This window comes from Telmatherina bonti (assembly GCF_933228915.1).
Source record: "Telmatherina bonti genome assembly, chromosome: 6".
NCBI lineage: Eukaryota > Metazoa > Chordata > Actinopteri > Atheriniformes > Telmatherinidae > Telmatherina > Telmatherina bonti.
The window spans coordinates 10,189,245-10,212,812 of NC_136624.1; the positions used below are offsets into that span (position 1 = coordinate 10,189,245).

Sequence of the window (23,568 nt, forward strand, 5' to 3'; positions counted from 1 at the left end):
ATCATTTCCACAGATCCGAAATGGATTCTGTCTGAAACAAGAACTTTCAATCACTTTGTCCTCCAAAGATGTAAAATCAGCTGCGATCAGGAGCCGATTGGCCGCCTTCAATACAGACAAACTAAATGTAGATGAAAAACTTGGAACAAGTCCTTGCAGAGACACATGATGGACGTCCAATTGATTGACTTTCTTCACATTCTTTACAGACACATTTTGATTTTACGGCAGCATTTTACAGCATAAGTGGAAACAGAACCAGTTTCCAGAATCTGGTCCAAACCCACCTGAGACGTCTCATCATCGCACCATCATTCCCATCCGGATCTTTCAGTTTACCTGAAGTGCAAGCAGTGCCCACCTGCAGTTTGTTCATCCGACTAAATTACACATCAGTGGTGATAAAATAAAATTAGCTGACGACACGTGTGAGAAATAAATCCCAGATCTGCACATCCAGACTCAAACACAGGCATGGTTCTCTGTTGTAAATTTTGTGAAACTCTGCACATAAAATCTGTTTGATTTGATGATTTTATGTCTGGAGTCCCAAACAGAAGTAAAGATTAAAGGAAAGGGGATCAGATTCAGCAGTTCAGAGCAAAAAAAAACCCTTAAAAACAGGATGAATGAACACATTCTTCCTCTTATTAAGAGTTTTTTTTGTGTGAGTGCAGCAGGCATCCAGTGTTTGTGTAGGAAGGAGGAATTTTCTCTCTCAGAGCTCCAAATAAATCCATCATGATGGGATGTGATCCAGTTCTGGTCAGAATAAACCCACTCTGAACTTTCTGAACCAGCATCTCTGAGCAGAGTTTGCTCTGGGACTTACGGTCTAGAGGAACTTCGATGGACGCCGCCTCTCGCCACAGCAGCAGCACCGACGCCATGACGATCAGGGCCACGTGCCCGCCCTGCCCCGACATTTCTCTGCCTCCAGCTGGTCGCTCCTAAACCTAACCTGTCTGGATGGGTCAGATGTTCTCCTGGCAGCTGTGGAGAGGAGCTGGGAGGAAAGACGTAGACAGATGTTAGGCAGTTCGATGTGGCCTACATTTACAGCCGAGTTCCTCCCGACAGAGAAAGTAGCCTGGAAACAAGGAGAAGCAACGTGCTGAAGTAAAACCCAGGCGATCAGACTCCTCCTCAGTAAGACAGGAGCAGAATGGACTGATCATTTCATCAGTCTGATATTAGAGATTCTCCAGGATTTTATCATCACTCCACTTTTCATATTTTCACAATTAAAAAAATAGCAGGACTTTTAAGATCAAAGAAATATTTACAAACCTATTAAAACTTCTTCTAAACTGATTTTACTAAAACAACATCTCCAAGTTAATTCTTCACATGAATATCAAACACAGTGATAAGAACATTGTAACATGGTCTAAGACAGAGAAAAGGAGAAAAAGGTCTTAAGACGTGGTCACATGTGAGAAAAGAGAGATTTGTTTTATGAATTAAAGAAAGGATAATGGGGGTTGTGAAGCCCTGAAATGGGTCAGTATTCCTCTGAAGAGCATCACGGACACACGTGCACGGCAGCTGGGCTAAACCCAGGGCAGGGGTTAGTGAATGTCACATGACATCATGGAATATAGTCTTGCGCGTATGCGTCATGTATAAAATTGTAAATATAAAATCACTGTGTTGTGTTGAGGATGTGAAGAATAGTCCATCTTGTTCAGGAGCTTTTAGCAGACCAGGTCTCCTGATGTCGGGGGAAATGTTGGTGAGGTTGTGTTGGCATCCATGACTGCGGTGCAGGTTGATACTGAGGGTATGGAAAGGTGTGAGGAGTGGAGGAGAAAGCTGACGATCATCCTGAGATGAACCTGTTCTAAGACATTTTCCTCTCATGGTTTGTGTGTGGACTTTCAGTCCTGGAAGTCCCTCTGTCAGCGTTTCCTCATTCAGCACTTTTCTGATCTCTGCACATTCCTCAGTAACTTCCTGTGTTCTTCCTGAAGGCTCTGCTGGTTTCAGCTCATCTACTAAACTAAAGTATGCCTGATTATTCTGCTGATCCCGCGAGATTTGCAGAAACACAGTTCATTTCAACACAGGCTTAAATGAACACCTTCAGCAAGTGTTTATGTATTTTATTTCAACAAAAGCATTTTAAATTCCCTTCTAAATTTGACAAGGAACCACAGACAGGCGAACAGTGAGGAATCTCAGAGCTCCTGCAGCATCTTTTTGGATCAATCATTGATTTATTCATTAATTTTCTCAACCGCCTGTTCCAATTAAGGGTCACAGGGAAGCTGGAGCGTTTCCCAGCAATCACTGGAGGAGAGGTGGGGGACACCATGGACAGGTCGCCAGTCAATAACAACCATATTTGATCTACAGGAGGATTTTAAAGAAGGTGTTTGGACATTTGACATGGTATTCCAGCAGTGGAAGTGATGGACCAGTTTATTATCATCCCTTTAGGAAAGGATGTTACTTATCTGTTCTGTTTGACATGAGAAATAACATCAATTCTAAACAAAAACTGGTCTTCAAATAACCACTTTAAATTAACCACCTAATGCCTGAATTCATTTACAAACATATAAAAAACAACATAAGAACAGGGGAAAAAAAAAAAACATAATCAGTGGATTAAAATGAAATGAAATAAAATATTAAATAAATAATGAAACATAATAAAAAGAAATAAGAGTATGGAAACTGATAACATTTAAAACATAAACACACACACGCCTTATAAACACAAGCCATGATTTCCTTTCTGACCCTGCAGAAAGACATCCTCACATGAACTTTGGAGTTTCATTAAAAGTATTATCTTAAAATTCTATGATTTATTTCTGTATGAAAATGACATGCAGTCAGTACACACTCTCCATGACATGTAAACGCTGGGTATAGCTAAATTTTGTTTTGTTATTTTGCAAACACACATATTTGCCACACTTGACAAGATAAATATATATGAAATTATTTGATGAATGAATGATGAATGAATGATGAATGAATGATGAATGAATGATGAATGAATTCTTCATCTTTTGTCCTCAACATGTACAGCTTTTACTATGAAATACAAGAGCCACAATAATGCTGCAAAGCATGATTAAATTATTGTTCCTTTATTCCCCTGTCCCCAGAACAGGCATCTTCATTTGGACCATCAGGGAACTGGTGTTGCTCCTCTGGGCTGCAGTGGGACTGAACAGGTTTAGATTTGGAGCATAAATGAGTCGTGGAATTTCTGCTTCTTCAGCAGTACATAAACAATACAGCTGCCTTACTGGAGCTCATTTGGACTTAGATTATGTGCCAGGATTTACCATGAGGCAGCCAAAGATACTGAATAATTCAATAAGTTTCCCTCCAGCAGCAGAAGCTTCTTCTCAATACAAACACAGTTTCTATTAAAGGATCTATTCTTTGCTTTTTATTTCCTCGAGGCAGCAGCTACATTGGAGGCATTCACTGCCACATTAACTGGCCTCTCAACTGGTCCTCTGACCTCCATATCATACCACAAAAACACTCCCAGAATAGCCCCTCAGCCATCACACACAATTACCCTCAGCACCACAGTACTGTAGAAACACACACAAGTACAACCAGTCAGTAAATAGTGAAAATATAAAAGTAGAACAATGTGCACGACTACATGTCTGCAGCCTCCAGTGTGTGATCTTCTCCACACAGCGATCAGACTGGGATTAATTAATGCAGCACGTTGTTTATCTGACGCAACAGATGCTTTCATTAACACACCAACTGGAAAGTTTTCCACATAAAACCAGTAAATAAATCCAAGAAATACAAGCAGCTGGAGGCTTATTTGGAGGAAAAGGGTCCAGATTGTTTGAGTATTTTTACATTAAAAAAAAATAGCCTGTTTCCTGCTGGATGGACAAACATGACTGATGACAGTTATGGTTGACTAACATCTGATCTCGTATTAGACCCAAGTTTCCATCAGCTGCTGGATGGTTTGCAGTCCGTAGTCAGTGTCCTCGATCTGACTGCTGCTTCTGACACCATTTCTCAGTTTCTTCTCAGCCTGTTATTACCAGTAAAAAAAATGCCTGCTTTGCATTGGTTTTGTTTGACTCCATAATGTTTAGTCGTAGCCTTCTGCAGCCATTGGTGGTGTTCCCCAGGGCTCAGTCCTGGAGACCCTGGTGGTACCGATGACACCCTGGCATACCTACTAAATGTGACATCTACTTTTTCTTATAATGTTCAAATTTAAATGAAAATAAAAGATGTATCATATTTACTGGTGCACTTGTGTGTGGTCTGTTCACCAGTAAATGTTTGTTAAGTTTTTTCAGTATTTGTACAGAACTACTTTGTGTAGACGCATGACATTTTCTTGCATTAATAGACATGAAATAATCAACCCATGTCACATTCAAAGTCACTTAAGGGTGCATTCCCACCTTAAGAACACACTCCAAAAATGGACGCAGTATGAACAACAGATGGCGGAGGACCTGTAACGCCATCGCTATGTATTTACCCACAATGCAATACTACACCAAATGCAGGAAGGGACTTATTTTGTTGCCCATTTCCTGTATTTGGTCCACTTTAAACGTACTGAGACCTGCGTTTGTAGGCAGACCGAGTCCGCTTCTTTGGTCAGAATATGTTTGGTGCATTCACATTTCCCAAAACGAAGCAAACTTTCCAAGCAAACCGACTAGGATCAAAAAGGCTGATGTGAATGTGCCCTATATCCCCTTTCTTCCTCATTCTGGTGGTCAGTTTGAACTTCAGCAAGTTGCCTTCATCATGTCAACTTGGCTAAATGTGCCGACCTGCTGCTTTGTGACTGACTGAATAAATTTTTGTGTTAACAAGAAATTGAACAGATGGGTCTGATAAAGTGGACAAATGGTGTGTATTTGAATCTTTTTGTTGCTGTTGTGGTGAAATGCATGGCCATGTAAAGGATGAGAAGGAGACTCCAGTCTCCTCGCAGCAAACATGCTGTTCTTATGAATATTGCTGATTTTTAAAAAAATGACTTACGTTCACAGTCGTCGACTCTTGTGTTCTGTCTTTCCACACACTGTTGTGACAACTCAGCAGACCTGAGGAACAACAAAGAGAATAAATAAATAAATAAAATCCAAAATCGTGGATCCTTTTAAGAAAGAAAATCAGTTTAACATAAAGCTTCACATCTGATGTGTTTGTGATCTCTGTGGTCATCTCAAACGTTGCACGGGGTCAGAAATACAATAAGTCTGAGGAGACTAGGTAAGTCATTAGTCTTCATTGGTCTGCTGAGAGTAAGAAGAAGTTACAGTAGATCAGACAACACACACGCCTCAGGACTGTCTGCAGCAGTGTGCTAACTCCGACTGTGTGTTTGCACTTTCAAAGCGCTTGTCTGTGTGCCAGCTGCTGCCCTTAGGTTCACAAGATGCTCTTTTCCCTCTTCCTTTGAGTCCTTCTTTATGCACTCTGACAACAACACACTAAACCAGAGTCTACCCGGAGGAGTTTGGAAAAGCCTCTATGGAAATATGAAACACATATAAAAACACATTGTCTCCAGAACATTCCAGTAAACCATCGAATCCCGCCCACACATGAAGCCTCCCGCTTGGTAAAAACCAGAGAATATTTCTAATAAAGCCTGTCCTTCGTCAGACAGCTACTGCATCGTTTTCTCCTGGATGTTGCTCAGGTTTGTGTCTGAATTTGAAAACTCTGGATCATTGTGTTGTGATAAAGAGTTCATTATCCCAACATTGTTCTTCTTCAAGGACACACAATCCATCGGTTTGCCTTTTGGACCATGCCAGGATGCAAACGAGCTGTTTTTAGGCTGATAATTCTGTCCGTCTCTTACTGTTTAACCTCTCAGAACCTTCCCCGAAAGCAATTTTTCGGCCCATATTTGGCCTTGACTTCTGGCCTTTCTTCTCAGTCACATGACCACAACATGTGGCCAACAGGGAACTTGATAACATCTATATCCAGGTCAGCTCCTCATGTTTGGACCACACCTGGCTTGCCGTAACTCACATCCAAGCCAGCCACTAACATGTGGCCCACAAGATGCTTACCACTGCTGTAACTGAGACAATAGTGCCAAAAGTGGCCCAGATTAAGCCCAAACATGTCTGCTGTCTGGATTGATAATGTTACAGGACATAGAAAGTCAGTAATCATATTGATAGGTTGTTTTATCATCTGAACAGCTCCCAGAGCAGAGGAGGAAACAAACGTCTGTCAGAAAAATATTAATAAACTCAGCTATCATGAAACTTCTCTGACTAAAAAAGTGTTTAATATTGTTAAAGTTTTTTGTGTCAAAGCAGCTGATGCTCTACTGAACCTAATTTCCAGGATAAATGTACGCCTGAACTCAGCTGCTGACCCCCTGAGACATACATTACACCCCTGACTGCAGTATGACACATATTAAACATCTGGGGAGGAAAGTTGAACTGGGTTAAGTGCATTGCCACTGGCCACAGCAGCAGCATGTCCTACTTGCTCATGTGAGACAGACCCTCATCATCTTCCTCACTGGCAGCGTCTTCATCTCTGCAGAGCTGAAGTCCAGCCAGCAGCGTTCTCTTTGAACATTAACAGACTTGAGCGCGGCAGCAGAAGCACATTGAACATGACACAGATGTGAAAAACAAAGCTCACATTTATAATTCCTAACGCTGTTTCTTGCATTTGCTGACTGGATTTCAAACATGAATTTAGTTTTATTTTACAAGTCAAGGACTGGAGGATCTCCCTCAAAGCAAAAATTAACAAGATATTTCTCTGAATTTAGCTTCATGTGTAGATGTTTACCTATAAGTTTATCTGATCTCCCAGACACCGCATGGATGGATGGATGGATGGATGGATGGACAGATGGATGGATGGTTGAATGATGGATGGATGGAAGGATGGATGGATGGATGGATGGATGGTTGAATGATGGATGGATGAATGGATGGACAGATGAATGGATGGACAGATGAATGGATGGACAGATGGATGGATGGTTGGATGATGGATGATTGAATAAAGGATGGATGGATGGATGAACAATTGGATGGATGGATGGATGGATAGATGGATCGTTGGAAGGATGGATGGACGGACAGATGGATGATTGAATGATGGATGGATGGATGGATGGATAGAAAATTGTTTTAAAAAATTAAGTAACTTATCACATTTAAATATAATGTGTTCTCGATGTAGCAACCATAACGAAGCTCCTCCCCCTTTATGAAAGAGTTGGGGGTTACTTTTACCAAACGGTCGGTGCATCATCAGCGCAACAAAACTTTCACACTCTGCAAACACAGCAGCAGACACACTGAACACACAAACACACAGCAGTGTGAGCAGCTTTCAGCAGTGTCCTGGGACAGCATGTTTGTATTAATGTGTGTCTGAGTGTGTGTTAGCATGGGGACCCTCATGTCCAGTCTATCACTTGTTATTCTCCAGTGATCTATAAAAGGGCACTCAGACATTCACCGATAACTGTTGCAGAAATCAATCCCAATTCTCTCCCTGTATGGCCTCGAAGTTAATGACACACACACTCAGTTCTCTGTTGGTTCTGCTAGAGGAGTTTCTGATAAGCCCTCTGCAGATGAAGACTGTGATTTGGACAAAGCTGTTGTTATGGCAGAGTGGAAACATAAAACATAGGATTTAGATCAATGTCAGTGAGGATTTCTCAACAGTGTCCTAATTCTGTTAAGATTTTCTAGAACTTCTTTATCTGGATGCTGTATTCTGCTGAGCAAATGTACTTCGCCAAGGGGAGCATTGTATCTACAATATATAATATATAATATATAATGCTTCCCTTGATATTCTGGATTATTAATTTATTTTTCCATTTATTTTCTATATTTGTTACAAAGTTTGTTTGTTTGTTGTTTTTTTTTAGAAATTCTGCCAAACAGATCAGTCTGAAACATGTTTGTTTCATTTAGTTCAGTTCTTCTGGCTTTGCTGAGCTTCACTGAGGTTTGCTGAACAGCCTGACCTCTCAGACTTCCCAGGACTGCTTTACTCATTCCTAAAACTGCTTTCATAATTGCCAGATGCATGAAAGTAATGAAAATATTGTGGCTTTCTTCTAGGAGGAGATAACATTCCTTGTTCTAGGTGAGTTTACTCTGACACAATAAGTCATGTATACATATGGATTCTGACACTTCTGTAGGGATCTTATATGTCTCAGCTTTCTTTTGAGACCAATATGATAGATACTGCCCTTGTAGTTATGGTGATATACTTTATTCATTCTGGGTTTGTCACTTTCAGATAGGAGGCAGAAAAAATGCCTTGTGAAGAAGAGGTTAAAGGTGAATCTGACTGTCCACACCAGTGGCTGAATTTCTATGTTTTATCCATGAAGACCATAAGAAAGACAGATACAGATCATCCAAGAGATGAATGTTTATTCCAGAACAGTGAAGAGGCTTCTCTTTAATGTAATCCCAGGGGAAAGTAGGAAGATGTACTGCTGATGGATGAAATAACCTGTCCTTTTTTTTGTGAATGCACAATTCAGGCCGTCTGGAAGCAGAGCAGGGACGACACAAAGCAGAGTCGGGTTTCAAAGGCAGCCCTCTGCACCAAGCACAACCTCCAGGGAAGGTAGCATGGAGGAAATCAGGATGGAGCGCGAGGGGGTGTGAGGGCGAATGTGTGGTTGCCAGGCAATGCAAGCATGTATTTGGATGTCACGCGTGGCAGGAGCTGTGGCTCGATGTTGCAGAATGACCTAGTTTTAGGAGAAAGAGAGAGTAGGAGTGAACATATAAGGAGAAGGTGAAAAGAAATGTGGAAATGCAGCTGAAAGAAACACATTTCGCTGGTTTTATTTTAGAGTGGAAAAAGCTCAGGAGAGGATGAGAGGGATGCACAAAGGAAGAGGGAAATGAATGAAAATGAACATCCAAGGAGAGAGGGATGAGAAGACAGCAGGAGGAAAGAGGAGAGGCTGTGAAAGGGAAAGAGGACGTAACGTTGAATGACTTGTTGACTTACTGTAGATAGGGGATTGTGTGTGTGTGTGTGTGTGTGTTTAGCCCTGAGGGGAAGTGCCCTGCAGCTCGATCCCAGATAAATCAATCCCAGTGCCTGGACTGATGTGTCCACATGGCTCCTTTTCTGAGGCTTCTTAATAAATGATGACCTGAGCTTAATGGGCCAATAAGACTGGACAGAGACTGATACGGTTTGTTCTTAACCAGAGCTGGTGTGTGCTGAGTGCAAGCAAACACACACACACTTACACACATCACAAGTCTTAATGAGGAATCTTAGTAAAAGTGGAAAAAGAAGAGAGCTGCCACGTTGGACGAAGTGTTTGAGGCCTTAACTGTGTTTCAGTGGGAGGTTCTGGAAACAGACGACAGCTTTACAGGAAACGCGGTGTTACGAGACATGGATGAAGGTCTGCCAGAGAACAGACGTTGTGTAATACCTGTTGTTTTAAACTCGCTACCACGATTTGGATACAGATGTGGAAATCTCACAGATGGAAAACATGGATGGATTTCTTCACTCTGCTGGTTTAAAGCCATTAGATTGTGGAATAAAGATTGTTTTTCTGTTCTGCTTCATTTTTTGCCACAATACCATAATCAGCAGGGGTGGGAAAAACAAATCGAAAAATCGAATATCGTGGTTTTTTTAACAAAAAAATCTATTTAAAAAAAAAAGAAAGAAAAAAAGAAAGAAATGATCCATTTTAAAATTGTCATTTTTATTGTTTTAATTCATCTTTTTACTTGTCTTCTTAGACACTATAGCTGCAGAGAGGTGGTCTGGCTACTGTGTTGTTTTTTCCTAATTGAAATCAAGAAAAATGACGAGCAAAAAAAAGAAGTTTTATACATTTTATTGTTTATAATCTACAAAAATCAGCAACATCAAAGAATTGTGAGAATCTCAATTTAAATCGAATCGGCACCCAAAAAATTGGAATCGAATGGCATCAATAAATAGCATATCAGCCCTGATAATCAGCAGTCAAAACAGGAAAATAGTGTCTTTTTAAATTTCTGTTCAAGATGTGATTCCTGTATCCCTTGTAATCCTGGAATACACGCATGGAATCTGGTAGAAGGAATAAAATCTGTCAGATACAATCCTGAGACTGTTGGCACAAACAGGATGGAGGCAGGATCACTGCTGTTGTTTGGACAATATTTGTTTCCATCATTCCTTCTTCCTTTTTGACAATAGTTTATCAACATGACATGAGGAAACGTGTTCAGATCAGTGACGGGGGCCTGTGGCTGAACTGGACATCAGGTAAATGCTCGGGTCCAGCATCTGGGACAAAGAAAAGTTCCTATTTCTCCACAAACGAGTGACAATCAGACCAGCAAACCCACCGGACTACACAACTCAGGCTTCTGAGCATTTACAGAAAAGTTAGTGCAGGGACTGGATTAAATTCGCATTGAGACCATGACAGCAGCCAGCTGGACCAGTCAGAGCAACCCAGCAGTATGTAGTGTATGCAGTATGTTTGTTGTTGTTGTTTACATTCCTCCAACTGCTATTAAAAATGCACCAAATGAACCCCTTTGTATACAGAAATTACACAACATGTAGCTATAAATCTTTACTTGAAAGACTTCAGACCTCTTCCTCTATCACCATGACGACCGCTAGCCTGTTGGAACAGGTTTTGTTGCATCTCCAACCAGCTCACCATCACGTTGTTTGTTTATTCTCAGGTGCTACGTCTCTAACTCTGTTCAGGAAATCTCAAACCTTGAATATGAGACCCATTCAACTATTTGTCAACTTTTTCATGTAAAATTGCTCAAACGTGATAAAATCCACAGAGACAAGCATGACCTGTCTGTCTGCGACATTTTTCAAACCCATAAGAGTCCTTTATGAGGATAAGATTCAGTTTTATTTAAAAACTACCAAATAAAAACGAGGAAATGTACTAACATGGTATCTTTTTAAACCATAACAAGGTTTCTAAAAGCTACACAACAGAAAAGTGGTGTGTAAGGTGTTTGGAGCTTGCCGTCTCATCCAGCAAGGACATTATGGGGACAGATCAGCCTTTCAACATGAACTTTGCAGTAACTGGACGACCTGTTGGACCACCACACCTGCTCTGGACTTTGTTCCCAGTGTCCTTCTACTTTGTATTTCCACACCAGATAAACGCCCTCCATCTCCGTCGGCGGCTGAAATATTGAGGACCCCCTGCTAACAGGCAAATTGCACTAAAGACCCCCCTCCCCTCACCTTTGTCAGGTCATAATGTATTCATGAAATACAAAGAGGCCATTACGTGATCCCTCCAGGCCCCCGGTGTTCACCACTCACACACATTCAGTGGAAAAAGAATTGTTGGATGTCATGACGGTGACGGAAACAGCAATTATGACGTCAGCTGAAGGTTAAACGTGTGAGACAGGACCAAATAACTACAACACATTTATCTCCATGTGTTTATTATGTGTGCGTGTGTGTGTGTGTGTGTGTGTGTGTGTGTGATGTCTTTGTGCCATACAATAAATGAAAGGATGCAACTGTACCATCTTTCTCTCTTTTGTTCCTTGCTCATACCCTGTTATTGTTCCACCTTTTATATAATTATATTCCTCATATAACCCCCCCTCACACACACACACACACACACACACACACACACACACCCTCTTCTTCACCTCCACTGTTATCTCTTCTCACCTTTTCTTCCCGCTCATCAGTTTATCAGTTCTGTCTTTTCCTCCCATCCCCCCCTTCATCACTTGTCTGTATAACCTCATTAGCACATCTGGATCTCCTCCTCCTCCGACCATCCTTCTCTTTTGTACCCCCCCCCCCCCCCCCCCCTTTTTGCCTTGATGGCCTCACCTCCATTGCTCCTCCTTTTTTAGTTTCCGCTTTTTAAATCTTGGCCAATCAAGAAACTCTGTGGTCGCCAGGGCTCCTTAGCAACGGTCCCGCAAGTCGAAGGATGGATGGAGCGGGTGGGGGAAAGAGTGAAGGCAGTGGGAAAGAAAGGGGGTAGGGTTTAAGAAGGGATGAAGATGAAGAGGAGGAGGAGGTAAATGGGGAGACCAAACCCAGCGGGAGTGTGAGGCTGGAGCGCTGTTTGCCATTATCAAAGCCTCACATCTGAGGTGTGTGTGTGTCTGTGTGTGTGTGTGTGTGTGTGTGTCAGTGCAGAAAAAGCTGAATTCACACAAGTCTCCATGTGATCCAGAGGGCATTATTTCAAAGTGATTGCCACAAGCAGTCAGACTATATATGAGAGTAAATATTCATGATGCTGGCTGGAAACACCACAATGCAACCTCCACAACATCTGGCTAAATTTCACCCGTCTTCCACTTCATCTGAACACACAAAAAAACCGAATCAGGCCAGCAAGAATCCCATGCTTCATCTTCTAACCGTCTGATGGTTGTGTATTTATTGTAAATGATTATTTGCATTTATAAACTCAAGCCTTCTAATCCCAGTCAACATAAAGGACAATCAAAACAACAAAAGAGAGAGTACTTTGTAAAAAAATAACCCTCAGATCAACAGTGACCAGACGTTTTCTCATCTGCACATCATTCTCTTTGCTTTCAGGAAAAAGAAATATTGATAAACTCAACAGAAACTGTTCACTTATTCACACTTTCTCCTCCAGCTGTTTTCATACAGTTATTCATGCTACTATTTACTTGCTATCCTCACACAATCACGTCAAGCCCATCTTATTTTTAGCTCCAGCATTCATCAAAAACATCACAAAAAGGTTCGTCTCATACACGACCAACAGGACTGATGTTAAGATTTGACTTCCTGTGCAGTCCGAGTCATGGCAGGTTTCCTTCTGCGTCAATTTTAGGTCAGTTTTTATTTTCACCCTGCTCCCCCCTGGGCTACATATTTCACTGCTACACTGCACTTTTATGCAGATGACACACTCATTTATCTGCCTTTAAATCTTAACGACTGCACACCAGTCACATCAATCCAAACCTGCCAGGGGGCTACGACGCTGGAGGCCAACAGCTGTCTTCAGTTTAACAACAGGAAGTGAGAAAAGGTGGCTAGTTTTGGCCTTTTTTATATTCCTAGACCCATAGCCGGAATTTGGAGGTTATAGTTGACTCCAGACTAAAATCCAATAACAGATAAACCAAATAAAACACTGCAGAACAATTGCAAAAGTCCCTTGTTACGCCACAATGTTTCAATACAAAACACAAAATTTGGTCCTTTGCATATTTGTAAAAAAAATGTATTTTATAATTTACAAATCAGTGAAATGACAACTATCTCCATGCAGGGGAAATACAAATAGGACCAGAAACGATGCAGTGTGCATGACAGGCCTCTAATGGGCAGTGAACATCTGTAACAGCACACCAGCATTCAGAGACTGGGAAACCCAACACGACAGATACGTTGTGTGCCAACTACTAGTTACCTGGAGCATGGAACGTAAACATATTTTATAACGCCATAAATGTTCTTTTGCTTCTGGATAACAAAAGATACGTCAGCACAAACATGTCTCAGTATGCAAGTGCCAGATGATATGAAAGACGTCAGCGTTCCCATGAAATTAAATTCTACATTTCTGTTAATAGTTTTAAAATCACAAATGAAGACGCATCTGTTATTCTGGGCTTTTTAACAGGATTTGACACTTTTAGTATTTTATTGTCTTATTCTTTACTGAAATAAATTTTAGTACTCTTATTTTTCATGTCTTCTAATAAATGGATTTATTTAATTTTTTTTTCCTTTCATGATCCTTTTATCTTTATTTTTATTGAACTTTATGTTGTTTTAAATGTGCTTCATAAATTAAATAACATTTGACTGGATTTGGTGTCCAGGATCCATCAAATCCATCAAATTCTGTTCTTTGTTAAATTAAATTAAATTAAATTAAATTAAATTAAATTAAATTTAATTTAATTTAATTTAATTTAATTTAATTTAATTTAATTTAATTAAAGGGATTTTTTTCTAATAAAGTTTGGTGTAAATTATAATATTTTACAAAATACAATAACCAGCCAAATTACCACACAATAAAGACCCGGTAAAAATCAAACAAGAATTTGTTTTCTTGGTGGATCTGATTGTCTGGATTGACTGTGATATTAGAATATTCCCACCAACCTCAGCTTCTCATTCCCAGAGCGTCCAGCGTTGCTGTTTAGTTGAAGACTGACTCAGCTCTTCCTCTTGGTGAACCGTGGGGTCACGTGAACTGTGGCACTGGTTCCCAGGTTTCATCTCACACTGCAAGAACAAATCCAACACAGTCCAGATTACAATCCTAATCTTTCTACATGCTTCAGTTCTACACCATAATGAGTCATGAAGACAAATTGATCCTGATCAAATCATTCAAAATGATCTGCTGACACTGTGTTAAAATCTCTAAAGTTACATTTCAGTCCGGATCTCATGGAAAAAAACAGTTTTCATTAAATTTATTATTAAAACATGTCTTATTATCAATAATAGACTCATTTAGTCCACATGAAACAAACTTCTCTAAATGTATTTGGAAGAATGACTATTTATTTGCACGTGGCATAATGGTTAGCACAGTGGCCTCACAGCAAGAAGGTCACTGCTTCAATCCTTGGCTGGGGCCTTTCTGTGTGGAGTTTGCATGTTCTCCCCGTGTGTGCGTGGGTTCTCTCTGGGTACTCCGACTTCCTCCCACCGTACCAAAGACATGCATGTTAAGTTGATAGGTTACTCTAAATTGCCCCTCGGAGTGAGTGTGAGTGGTTGTTTGTCTCTGTGTGTCCCTGTAATGGACTGGCGAGCTGTCCAGGGTGTACCCCGCCTGTCGCCCAAAGCCAGCTGGGATAGGCTCCAGCTTCCCTGCAACCCTTCATTGGATTAAGCGGTTAGGATAATGAATGAATGAATTATTTATTTACTTTAATAAATTCACGAAATGAACAAGGTGACTTTTGCAGAGGGTCACATTTCAGGCTGATTCTTTTATAGCTCAGTTTAAGGCGATTAAGTCCATTTTTTCTTTTGCCATCTCCATCTCTTCCTTTCACCACTAGATGTGACTATTTTTAGCCAAACTAAATCAATCCTAACCAGGTATCAATGCAAACAGAAGTAATGTGAGAGCAATCCCAGCATGCAACACTGTTGTCTCCAGTATCTGACCTGGCAGTGTTCAAAATGATGTCTGTCTGACATCCTAGCAGGTATGAAATAAACATTTCAGAGATTCCCAGTGATAAAAAGGCATTCCTGAAGAAGAGCTCCCTGTCCAGACAAAAGCTTGGTAGAATGATCTGGAAGAATCTGAGCAGCAGCAGAGAGGAGAGAACCAACATGTCTGGGCATATTCCAGGCACTTACGGCTCAGTTTTGGCACCAGCAGCTGATGTATGGGCCAGAAGTGGACCAGATGTTGGTTGCTGGCCTGGATGTGGATTATAGAAGGCATTTTGTGGTTCTGATACAAGAACCTGCCTGGACTGGAAGAAATAAGTCACCCTTTATGAAAGTAAGGATATCCTCTGTCATACTCTTCCTGGCAACCACATCTTTCATCTGGAGAATAATTATTTGATAACCTGCTGTTGCAGAGCTGCAAATCTCCATCTTAGTGGTGTGATCCGGTTCTCATCGCAGCTTTTTCCTGAACCAGAATTCCTCGGCTCAGGTGAGGAGAAAATTGTGGTCTGAATATGTTTATCTGGTTTGCTTACAGAATGTTAAACGCGCCTTCAGGTGTTGATCGGAGACCCTGGAGGTTTTCCATCTGTGAGCCAAGTCAGGTGTTCTGACTTGGCTTCAGAGCTGATGCTTCTGTCACAGCCAATCACCTTCCTTCAGCTGTTCCAGAGATTTCGTTTGGGATAAATTTTCCATCAGACGCCCTTCCTGCCGACCCTCTCCATGGACACGGGCTTGGGACCAGTACAGGGACCCTGGTTTGGGCCCCTGGGGTTGCATCTCATTAATTCTTCCGATGATCATGAGAGGAGACAGATTTATAAAAATGATCATGAGGAAATGGACTGAAATAACCTTTTTAAATGATCGTCCTCCATTTGTCAGAGCTGCACCTGTGTGTGCGTGCGTGTGCACGAGCGTGTGCATGTGTGTCTCATCTGCCTGTTCAGTTGTCATACTGCTGCTGGTTGGTGTGTCATGTAGCCCTACAAACACACACACACAGTTTTCATTTCCAATTTCTCCACCATAATTACACCATTACCAAATTGAGTTTTCTCCCTCCCCTCCGGACCTTCTCCTGCAGGTCCAGCCCACAGAATCACATTAGCTCAATTATCACATGTGTGTGAACAGAAAACCGCCTGTTCTCCATCTCTGGTTGCTCTTTATTCATCATGCAGGTTGATATTTCATCTATCAGCTCATCGCTACGTCATCTTGTCCTTTTAAAAACTCAAACGTCCTGAAATCTGTCTCACATGTCCCAGATGTCTCATTTCCTCATCCTATGTAATCACCTGAGACCATGATATAGAATGTAAACCTGTAAATGATGGAGAACCGTGAGTCCTCTTTGTTTCAGACCCTCTCAGTACCACATGAACCCCCCTCCATCCCCACCCGCACACAGCCCCCTCCCTCTGATACTGTGATGGGAGGATGATTGACATGTCAGTGAGTGTGTGTGTTACTGATTACTGGTCTGGTGGAGAGGCTAAAAGGTGTGATAAACAGTGTGTGTGTGGATTAGACGGGACAATGCTGAGAGTCTCACTCAGTGTGTTTTTTTAAAAACTGGGTTTTTTTGTTGTTTTAGTGTGTTTGAGACTTATCGCGGATCTGAAACCACGAAAACACTCGCACAGTCCAGTCTGCCTCAGAGTCCGGCTGTTTCACCCTGAGGAGAAATGTAAAATAAAGATAAAGATAAAAAATATGATAAAGATAGTTAAGATAAAAAAAAAAAATAAAATAAAGATAAAGATAAAAATAAAATAAGATAAAGATAAACTTAAGATAAAAATAAGATAAATATAAAGAAAATAACAATAGGGCCCTACCATACTTCGTAAGGTCTCGGACCCTAAAACATAAGATAAAGATAAAGATAAAAGATAAGATAAGATAAAATCCTGTTTCCTCCACATCCGACCATCTAATGGAATCTAAATTTGACCCTCATTTTAACGCTCATTCTCAGAAGAAAAGAAAAAAAAATCACAAAACTCTTCAGTAGTTTTCATGTAAAACTGCTAACAAACAGACAAACGTCAGAGAACCTCCTTAGCCGGGGTAAATATGCTTTTCATGTTCAACTAGCTGTTATTCAGGACAAATACAGACATACTCATATCCCCCTTAGATAAGATTAAACAGTACAATCATGAAGCGACACCTGATGACTGTGACGTTTATTTTCTTCAGATTAAATTTAAATAAAAGAAGTTCAAACATCCTGCAGCAGTGGCATCAGTCAGCTGGTCAACAACTCATTTCACGACTGACTGCCAGGATGGTCGGTTGCTCACAGCAAGACGAGTCTGAACTCTGAACTAATCAAGAGGAAAAACTGTCTGACGCGAGTTCATCCCAGGCTAACCCCTTCAGACTGAGGCCAGCAGCTGTTACTGCGGACACCAAGAAGAACCACATCCAGATATGCAGCAACTCTGTCCACCTGTATGTGACTGTAACTCTAACAGGACTCCACATAACAATCAATAAAACAAACACGGCGGCCCTGAGCAGGACAGCTAAGCAGCTCCGCCTGGCTTCCAACAGCAGCTGACGGCTTCAGAGGAGACGTTGGAAAAACCCACACAGGACACAGCTGCTGCTGTGGATTTCCGTCAACCTGTCTGACGTGATGGAGTAAAGTTTGAGTAAAAAACCATGAATAAAATTATTCTGATTAAATAAAATGATAAAGATGCAGAAAAGTAGTTTGTTACATTAGGTCCAGCATGTGATCCGCATCATGGTTCAGGAACATGTTTATGTGATCCATAGATGGGTTCACACATGGAAACATGTCATCTAGGAATGTTTTCATAGTTTGGATTCACGTGATCTACATTAAAATGTTTCCATGCGTTGCATCTGGAAGGGAAGTTAAAAAGTGATGAGTAGTTTGTATGTAGATTTATCTGTTTATTTTATCCTGGTTACATGGTTGAAGGTAAAAAACTGAATATCTGTGTACGCAACTTGTGGAACTTTTTACTGTTTTGTGTATTTGCTGCTGTGATGGAGTCTAATTTTCCTCAGCTGAAGTAATGGTGGTAATCTCCACAAAGCAAACAAACAACAACAATGCTACAAGGTCTGCATGTGAAGGTCGGGTCAGGGTGAACAGAGCCTCAGGCAGTTTGGAAAAAATGTACATTCAGGATGTAATGACCGGAGCTTTCTGCTTCACTTTGCTCTCTAAGTCAAGATTCTGAACTGAAATCTGGTGGGACAGCAACTTGAAGATGCTGGATGAGGAGGTGGTTTCAGAACAGACCAACCCCACTGCATGGCGTTGCCATTTAAATTTTAAATAAACAAATAAATAGTGCTGTCAAGTTTTTCTCTGCAGGAACACATCGGTTAAGTTTTCCTCACCCTGTCCTTCTCGGGATGTTTTAGAGTCAGAGAATGTGTGTACATCGCCAGCATTAGAGATGTTTACACCTCCATCCACACTTTAGCGAAACTTTAATCACTAAACTGAAAAGTTTAACTCTAATCCGAGCCCTAAATCTAAGCTGGTCCTAAATCCATGTCTAAAGCCTCAATGTGAACTTTGTACTAATAAAAAACCAAATCTCCATCCCCATGAGTCAGTGTGCAGTCCGTCCCTGTTAACATGGTAAAACATGAACACACACTGCTGTTCATGCAACTTGCACATTCTCATCTTTCATGTGTTCAGCAACATGTTTAATCTGAATTTTTCCAGTCTGCCAAATCCAAAAGGATAATACACCTGTACTGTATAATTAATCATCCTCACAAGATTTGGATTCATAGCAAAAAAAAAAAAGTCAGAGCATCCCTCACATCAGCAAAAATCCTGTCTGTCCTTGTGAAGAATAAAAATCATCCTTTATTGATCCCAGAGGGTATGGCACTGGTTTTGTGTTTCCATTCATAAAGAGGAGGCCACGTCCATGTGCTGCTAGCAATTAGGCAAATAGATGGATGGATGGATGGATGGATGGATGGATGGATGGATGGATGGACGGATGAATGGATGGATGGATGGATGGATGGATGGTTGGATGGATGGATGAATGGATGAATGGATGGATGAATGGATGGATGGATGGATAGATGGATGATTGGATGGATGGATGATTAGATTGATGATTAGATGGATGATTGGATGGATGGATGATGAGATGGATGGATGGATGGATGGATGGATGGATGGATGAATGGATGGATGGATGGATGGATGGATGGATGGATGGATGGATGAGGATATTACTGTTTTCATTTTCAAGGAGATGCAGTTACATCTAAAATACTGCTAAAGTAGTGATTATGAATAGTATTGTGTATCTATCTCTCTCTCTCTCTCTCTCTCTCTCTCTTTCTATATCATATATATGATAGATAGATAGATAGATAGATAGATAGATAGATAGATAGATAGATAGATAGATAGATAGATAGATAGATAGATAGATAGATAGATAGATAGATAGATAGATAGATAGATAGATAGATAGATAGATAGATAGATAGATAGATAGACAAGCTGAGATCCAGGTGATTGGATCATGTTCAGAGCCATGTTCTGACAGTAATACGCACAGAAATCAGGACAGTGATGTTATCATCTGGAGGAAAGATGAGAGGATGAGATGTATAATGGCAGTAAAAGGGAAAGGCTAAATAATTTGGATTTTTTTTTTTTCTTAGTGTAGTAGTAGGACTCTACTGAAACATAATCTTCAGCTCTGCCAGCTCAGATGCATTCAGACAGAATATTTCATGAGAAGAACTGGGTTTCTGCTGCTTTTATTATTTAAATATTCTACTTATGGGAGCTGATCTGATGTTTGTATGGAGGACACACACACTGTGTCACACTGAACCACCAGATTAACTCATATAAATCTCAACAGTTACATAATTGTATATGTTAAAACCAAAGAAGAAGAAATGAGGAGCAGACTGAGCATTACTGACAAAGCCAGGTCATAGCAGATCCTCGTACACATGCTGGAACAGGAACTTCAGATTTCAAGTTCCAACATTCACCATAAAAAAAGCAAACATGATGTGATACTGAAGATCTCAGCTGTAATGGACCGTGTTCTGACCGGTCCTGGTTAAGAACCCACACTCTGAGCCTCTCTGACCTACATGTAGGTAATACTATCAAACAGCTTCACTTGCTATAGCGCACATGCATGTGCTTGATCTTTTATTTCCAGTAAGAATACGATCATGTGTGTATTCAGAAGAACTTTAAATAAAACTCCTTTCGTTTGTCTGCATCACATCAGAAGCATCACACACGCGGCCCAGAGCGATGCTCTTTCCTGAGCAGATCACAGTGACAATTTGTTCTGATCTTTCCCTTCGGCCATGCAGAGAGGGGGTGGAGAGGAAAAGAGAGAGAAAGGGGGATGGGATGGTTAGTGTGAGACCTCTCTCCACCAAATATTTGTCGTGAAAGGCCCGTCGTTTTCCATTAGTGTTCCTCTCGCTTTCTGTTTTCTGGGTGCATTAACCTCTTCTTCACAATGCTCCCAAACAAAGAAGGACTGTATCTGTCCGGCTGTGCGCATGTGTGTGTGCACATACAGTTTTCTGTCCACAGTCCTGCATCCCCACAAGACACCCACCCACCCACACACACACACACACACACACACAGTAAACATCAGTCTGATGGGTGTGTGTGAGGAATGAGTTCTAAATCCTCCTACATGACTAAAACACGCATGTTTAGACAGATCTGCGTCATCACAGCCACTTAAACCTCCTACACACACACTCACACACACTAACACACACACTCTTATCGGGCCACTGCATTCATTTCCATTCACTGTTTGAAACTAAACCCTGTAACTACAACCAGAACCAGTTCAGACCTAGAGTCCACCTACATCCTGGTCATGACCCTTGTTAGCGCTGGGTACTAATGAGATCCGCCATTCCATTTGTATGACGGACTGCTGGCCTTCATGAGGTCTACTGGTGTATGAGGACTACTGGTCTACATATGGGCTCCAAGTATAAATAAGGACTACTGGTTTGAATTAGGGTCTAATGGTCTACATGACATTGCTGATCTAAATAAGGACTACTGGTCTATATGAGGATTACAGGTCTACTTGAGTACCACTGGTCCACATGTGGACCACTGATCTACATGAGGACAGCTGGTCTACAAGAGGACCACTGGTCCACATGTGGACCACTGATCTACATGAGGACAGCTGGTCTACAAGAGGACCACTGCTCTACATGAGGACTAGTGGTCCACATGAGGACCACTGGATGACATGAGGATTACAGGTCTACATGAGGACAGCTGGTCTACATGAGGATTACAGGTCTACATGAGGACAGCTGGTCTACATGAGGACTACTGGTCAACATGAGGATTACAGGTCTACATGAGGACAGCTGGTCTACATGAGGACTACTGGTCCACACGAAGACTACTGGTCAACATGAGGACAGCTGGTCTACATGAGGACTACTGGTCAACATGAGGATTACAGGTCTACATGAGGACAGCTGGTCTACATGAGGATTACAGGTCTACATGAGGACAGCTGGTCTACATGAGGACTACTGGTCAACATGAGGATTACAGGTCTACATGAGGACAGCTGGTCTACATGAGGACTACTGGTCCACACGAAGACTACTGGTCAACATGAGGACAGCTGGTCTACATGAGGACTACTGGTCAACATGAGGATTACAGGTCTACATGAGGACAGCTGGTCTACATGAGGACTACTGGTCCACACGAAGACTACTGGTCAACATGAGGATTACAGGTCTACATGAGGACTACTGGTCCACACGAAGACTACAGGTCTACATGAGGACTACAGGTCTACATGAGGACAGCTGGTCTACATGAGGACTACTGGTCAACATGAGGATTACAGGTCTACATGAGGACAGCTGGTCTACATGAGGACTACTGGTCCACACGAAGACTACTGGTCAACATGAGGATTACAGGTCTACATGAGGACTACTGGTCCACACGAAGACTACAGGTCTACATGAGGACTACAGGTCTACATGAGGACAGCTGGTCTACATGAGGACTACTGGTCAACATGAGGATTACAGGTCTACATGAGGACAGCTGGTCTACATGAGGACTACTGGTCCACACGAAGACTACTGGTCAACATGAGGATTACAGGTCTACATGAGGACTACTGGTCCACACGAAGACTACAGGTCTACATGAGGACTACAGGCCTACATGAGGACCACTGGACTACATGAGGATTACAGGTCTACATGAGGACAGCTGGTCTACATGAGGACTACTGGTCCACACGAAGACTACTGGTCTACATGAGGATTACAGGTTTACATGAAGACAACTGGTCTACATGAAGACCACTGGTCTACATTAGGAACACTGGTCTACATTAGGATCACTGGTCTACATTAGGACTACAGGTCTACATGAGGATTACAGGTCTACATTAGGACTACAGGTTTACATGAGGATTACAGGTCTACATTAGGAACACTGGTCTACATGAGGACTACAGGTTTACATGAGGATTACAGGTCTACATTAGGAACACTGGTCTACATTAGGATTACAGGTCTACATTAGGAACACTGGTCTACATTAGGATCACTGGTCTACATTAGGACTACAGGTCTACATGAGGACTACAGGTCTACATGAGGATTACAGGTCTACATTAGGACTACAGGTTTACATGAGGATTACAGGTCTACATTAGGAACACTGGTCTACATTAGGATTACAGGTCTACATTAGGACTACAGGTCTACATGAGGATTACAGGTCTACATTAGGACTACAGGTCTACATTAGGATCACTGGTCTACATTAGGACTACAGGTCTACATGAGGATTACAGGTCTACATTAGGACTACAGGTCTACATGAGGATTACAGGTCTACATTAGGACTACAGGTCTACATTAGGACTACAGGTCTACATGAGGATTACAGGTCTACATTAGGACTACAGGTCTACATTAGGATCACTGGTCTACATTAGGACTACAGGTCTACATGAGGATTACAGGTCTACATTAGGACTACAGGTTTACATGAGGATTACAGGTCTACATTAGGAACACTGGTCTACATTAGGATCACTGGTCTACATTAGGACTACAGGTCTACATGAGGATTACAGGTCTACATTAGGACTACAGGTTTACATGAGGACTACAGGTCTACATTAGGATCACTGGTCTACATTAGGACTACAGGTCTACATGAGGATTACAGGTCTACATGAGGATTACAGGTCTACATTAGGACTACAGGTCTACATTAGGATCACTGGTCTACATTAGGAACACTGGTCTACATTAGGAACACTGGTCTACATTAGGATCACTGGTCTACATTAG

The 23,568-nt window shown here is 41.4% G+C and overlaps 1 protein-coding gene across 7 annotated transcripts in view; it reads right to left on the minus strand.

The window, feature by feature from the left end:
* The window catches only part of nfasca (neurofascin homolog (chicken) a), an 89,327-nt gene that overhangs the window by 63,967 nt on the left and 1,792 nt on the right, over positions 1-23,568 (minus strand). For 6 of the 7 annotated variants that reach the window (XR_013771360.1, XR_013771361.1, XM_079242949.1 and 3 more), the window contains exons 2-4: positions 14,140-14,262; positions 5,011-5,072; positions 833-1,006 (exon numbers count right to left, since the gene is read on the minus strand). Coding sequence is in view for 5 of the 7 variants with exons in the window: in XM_079242949.1 (XP_079099075.1) it covers positions 833-926 (94 nt within the window). In the remaining 2 variants the exon portion in view is untranslated. The remainder of the gene's footprint in view (positions 1-832; positions 1,007-5,010; positions 5,073-14,139; positions 14,263-23,568) is intronic. The other variant, XM_079242946.1, reaches the window with a different exon arrangement.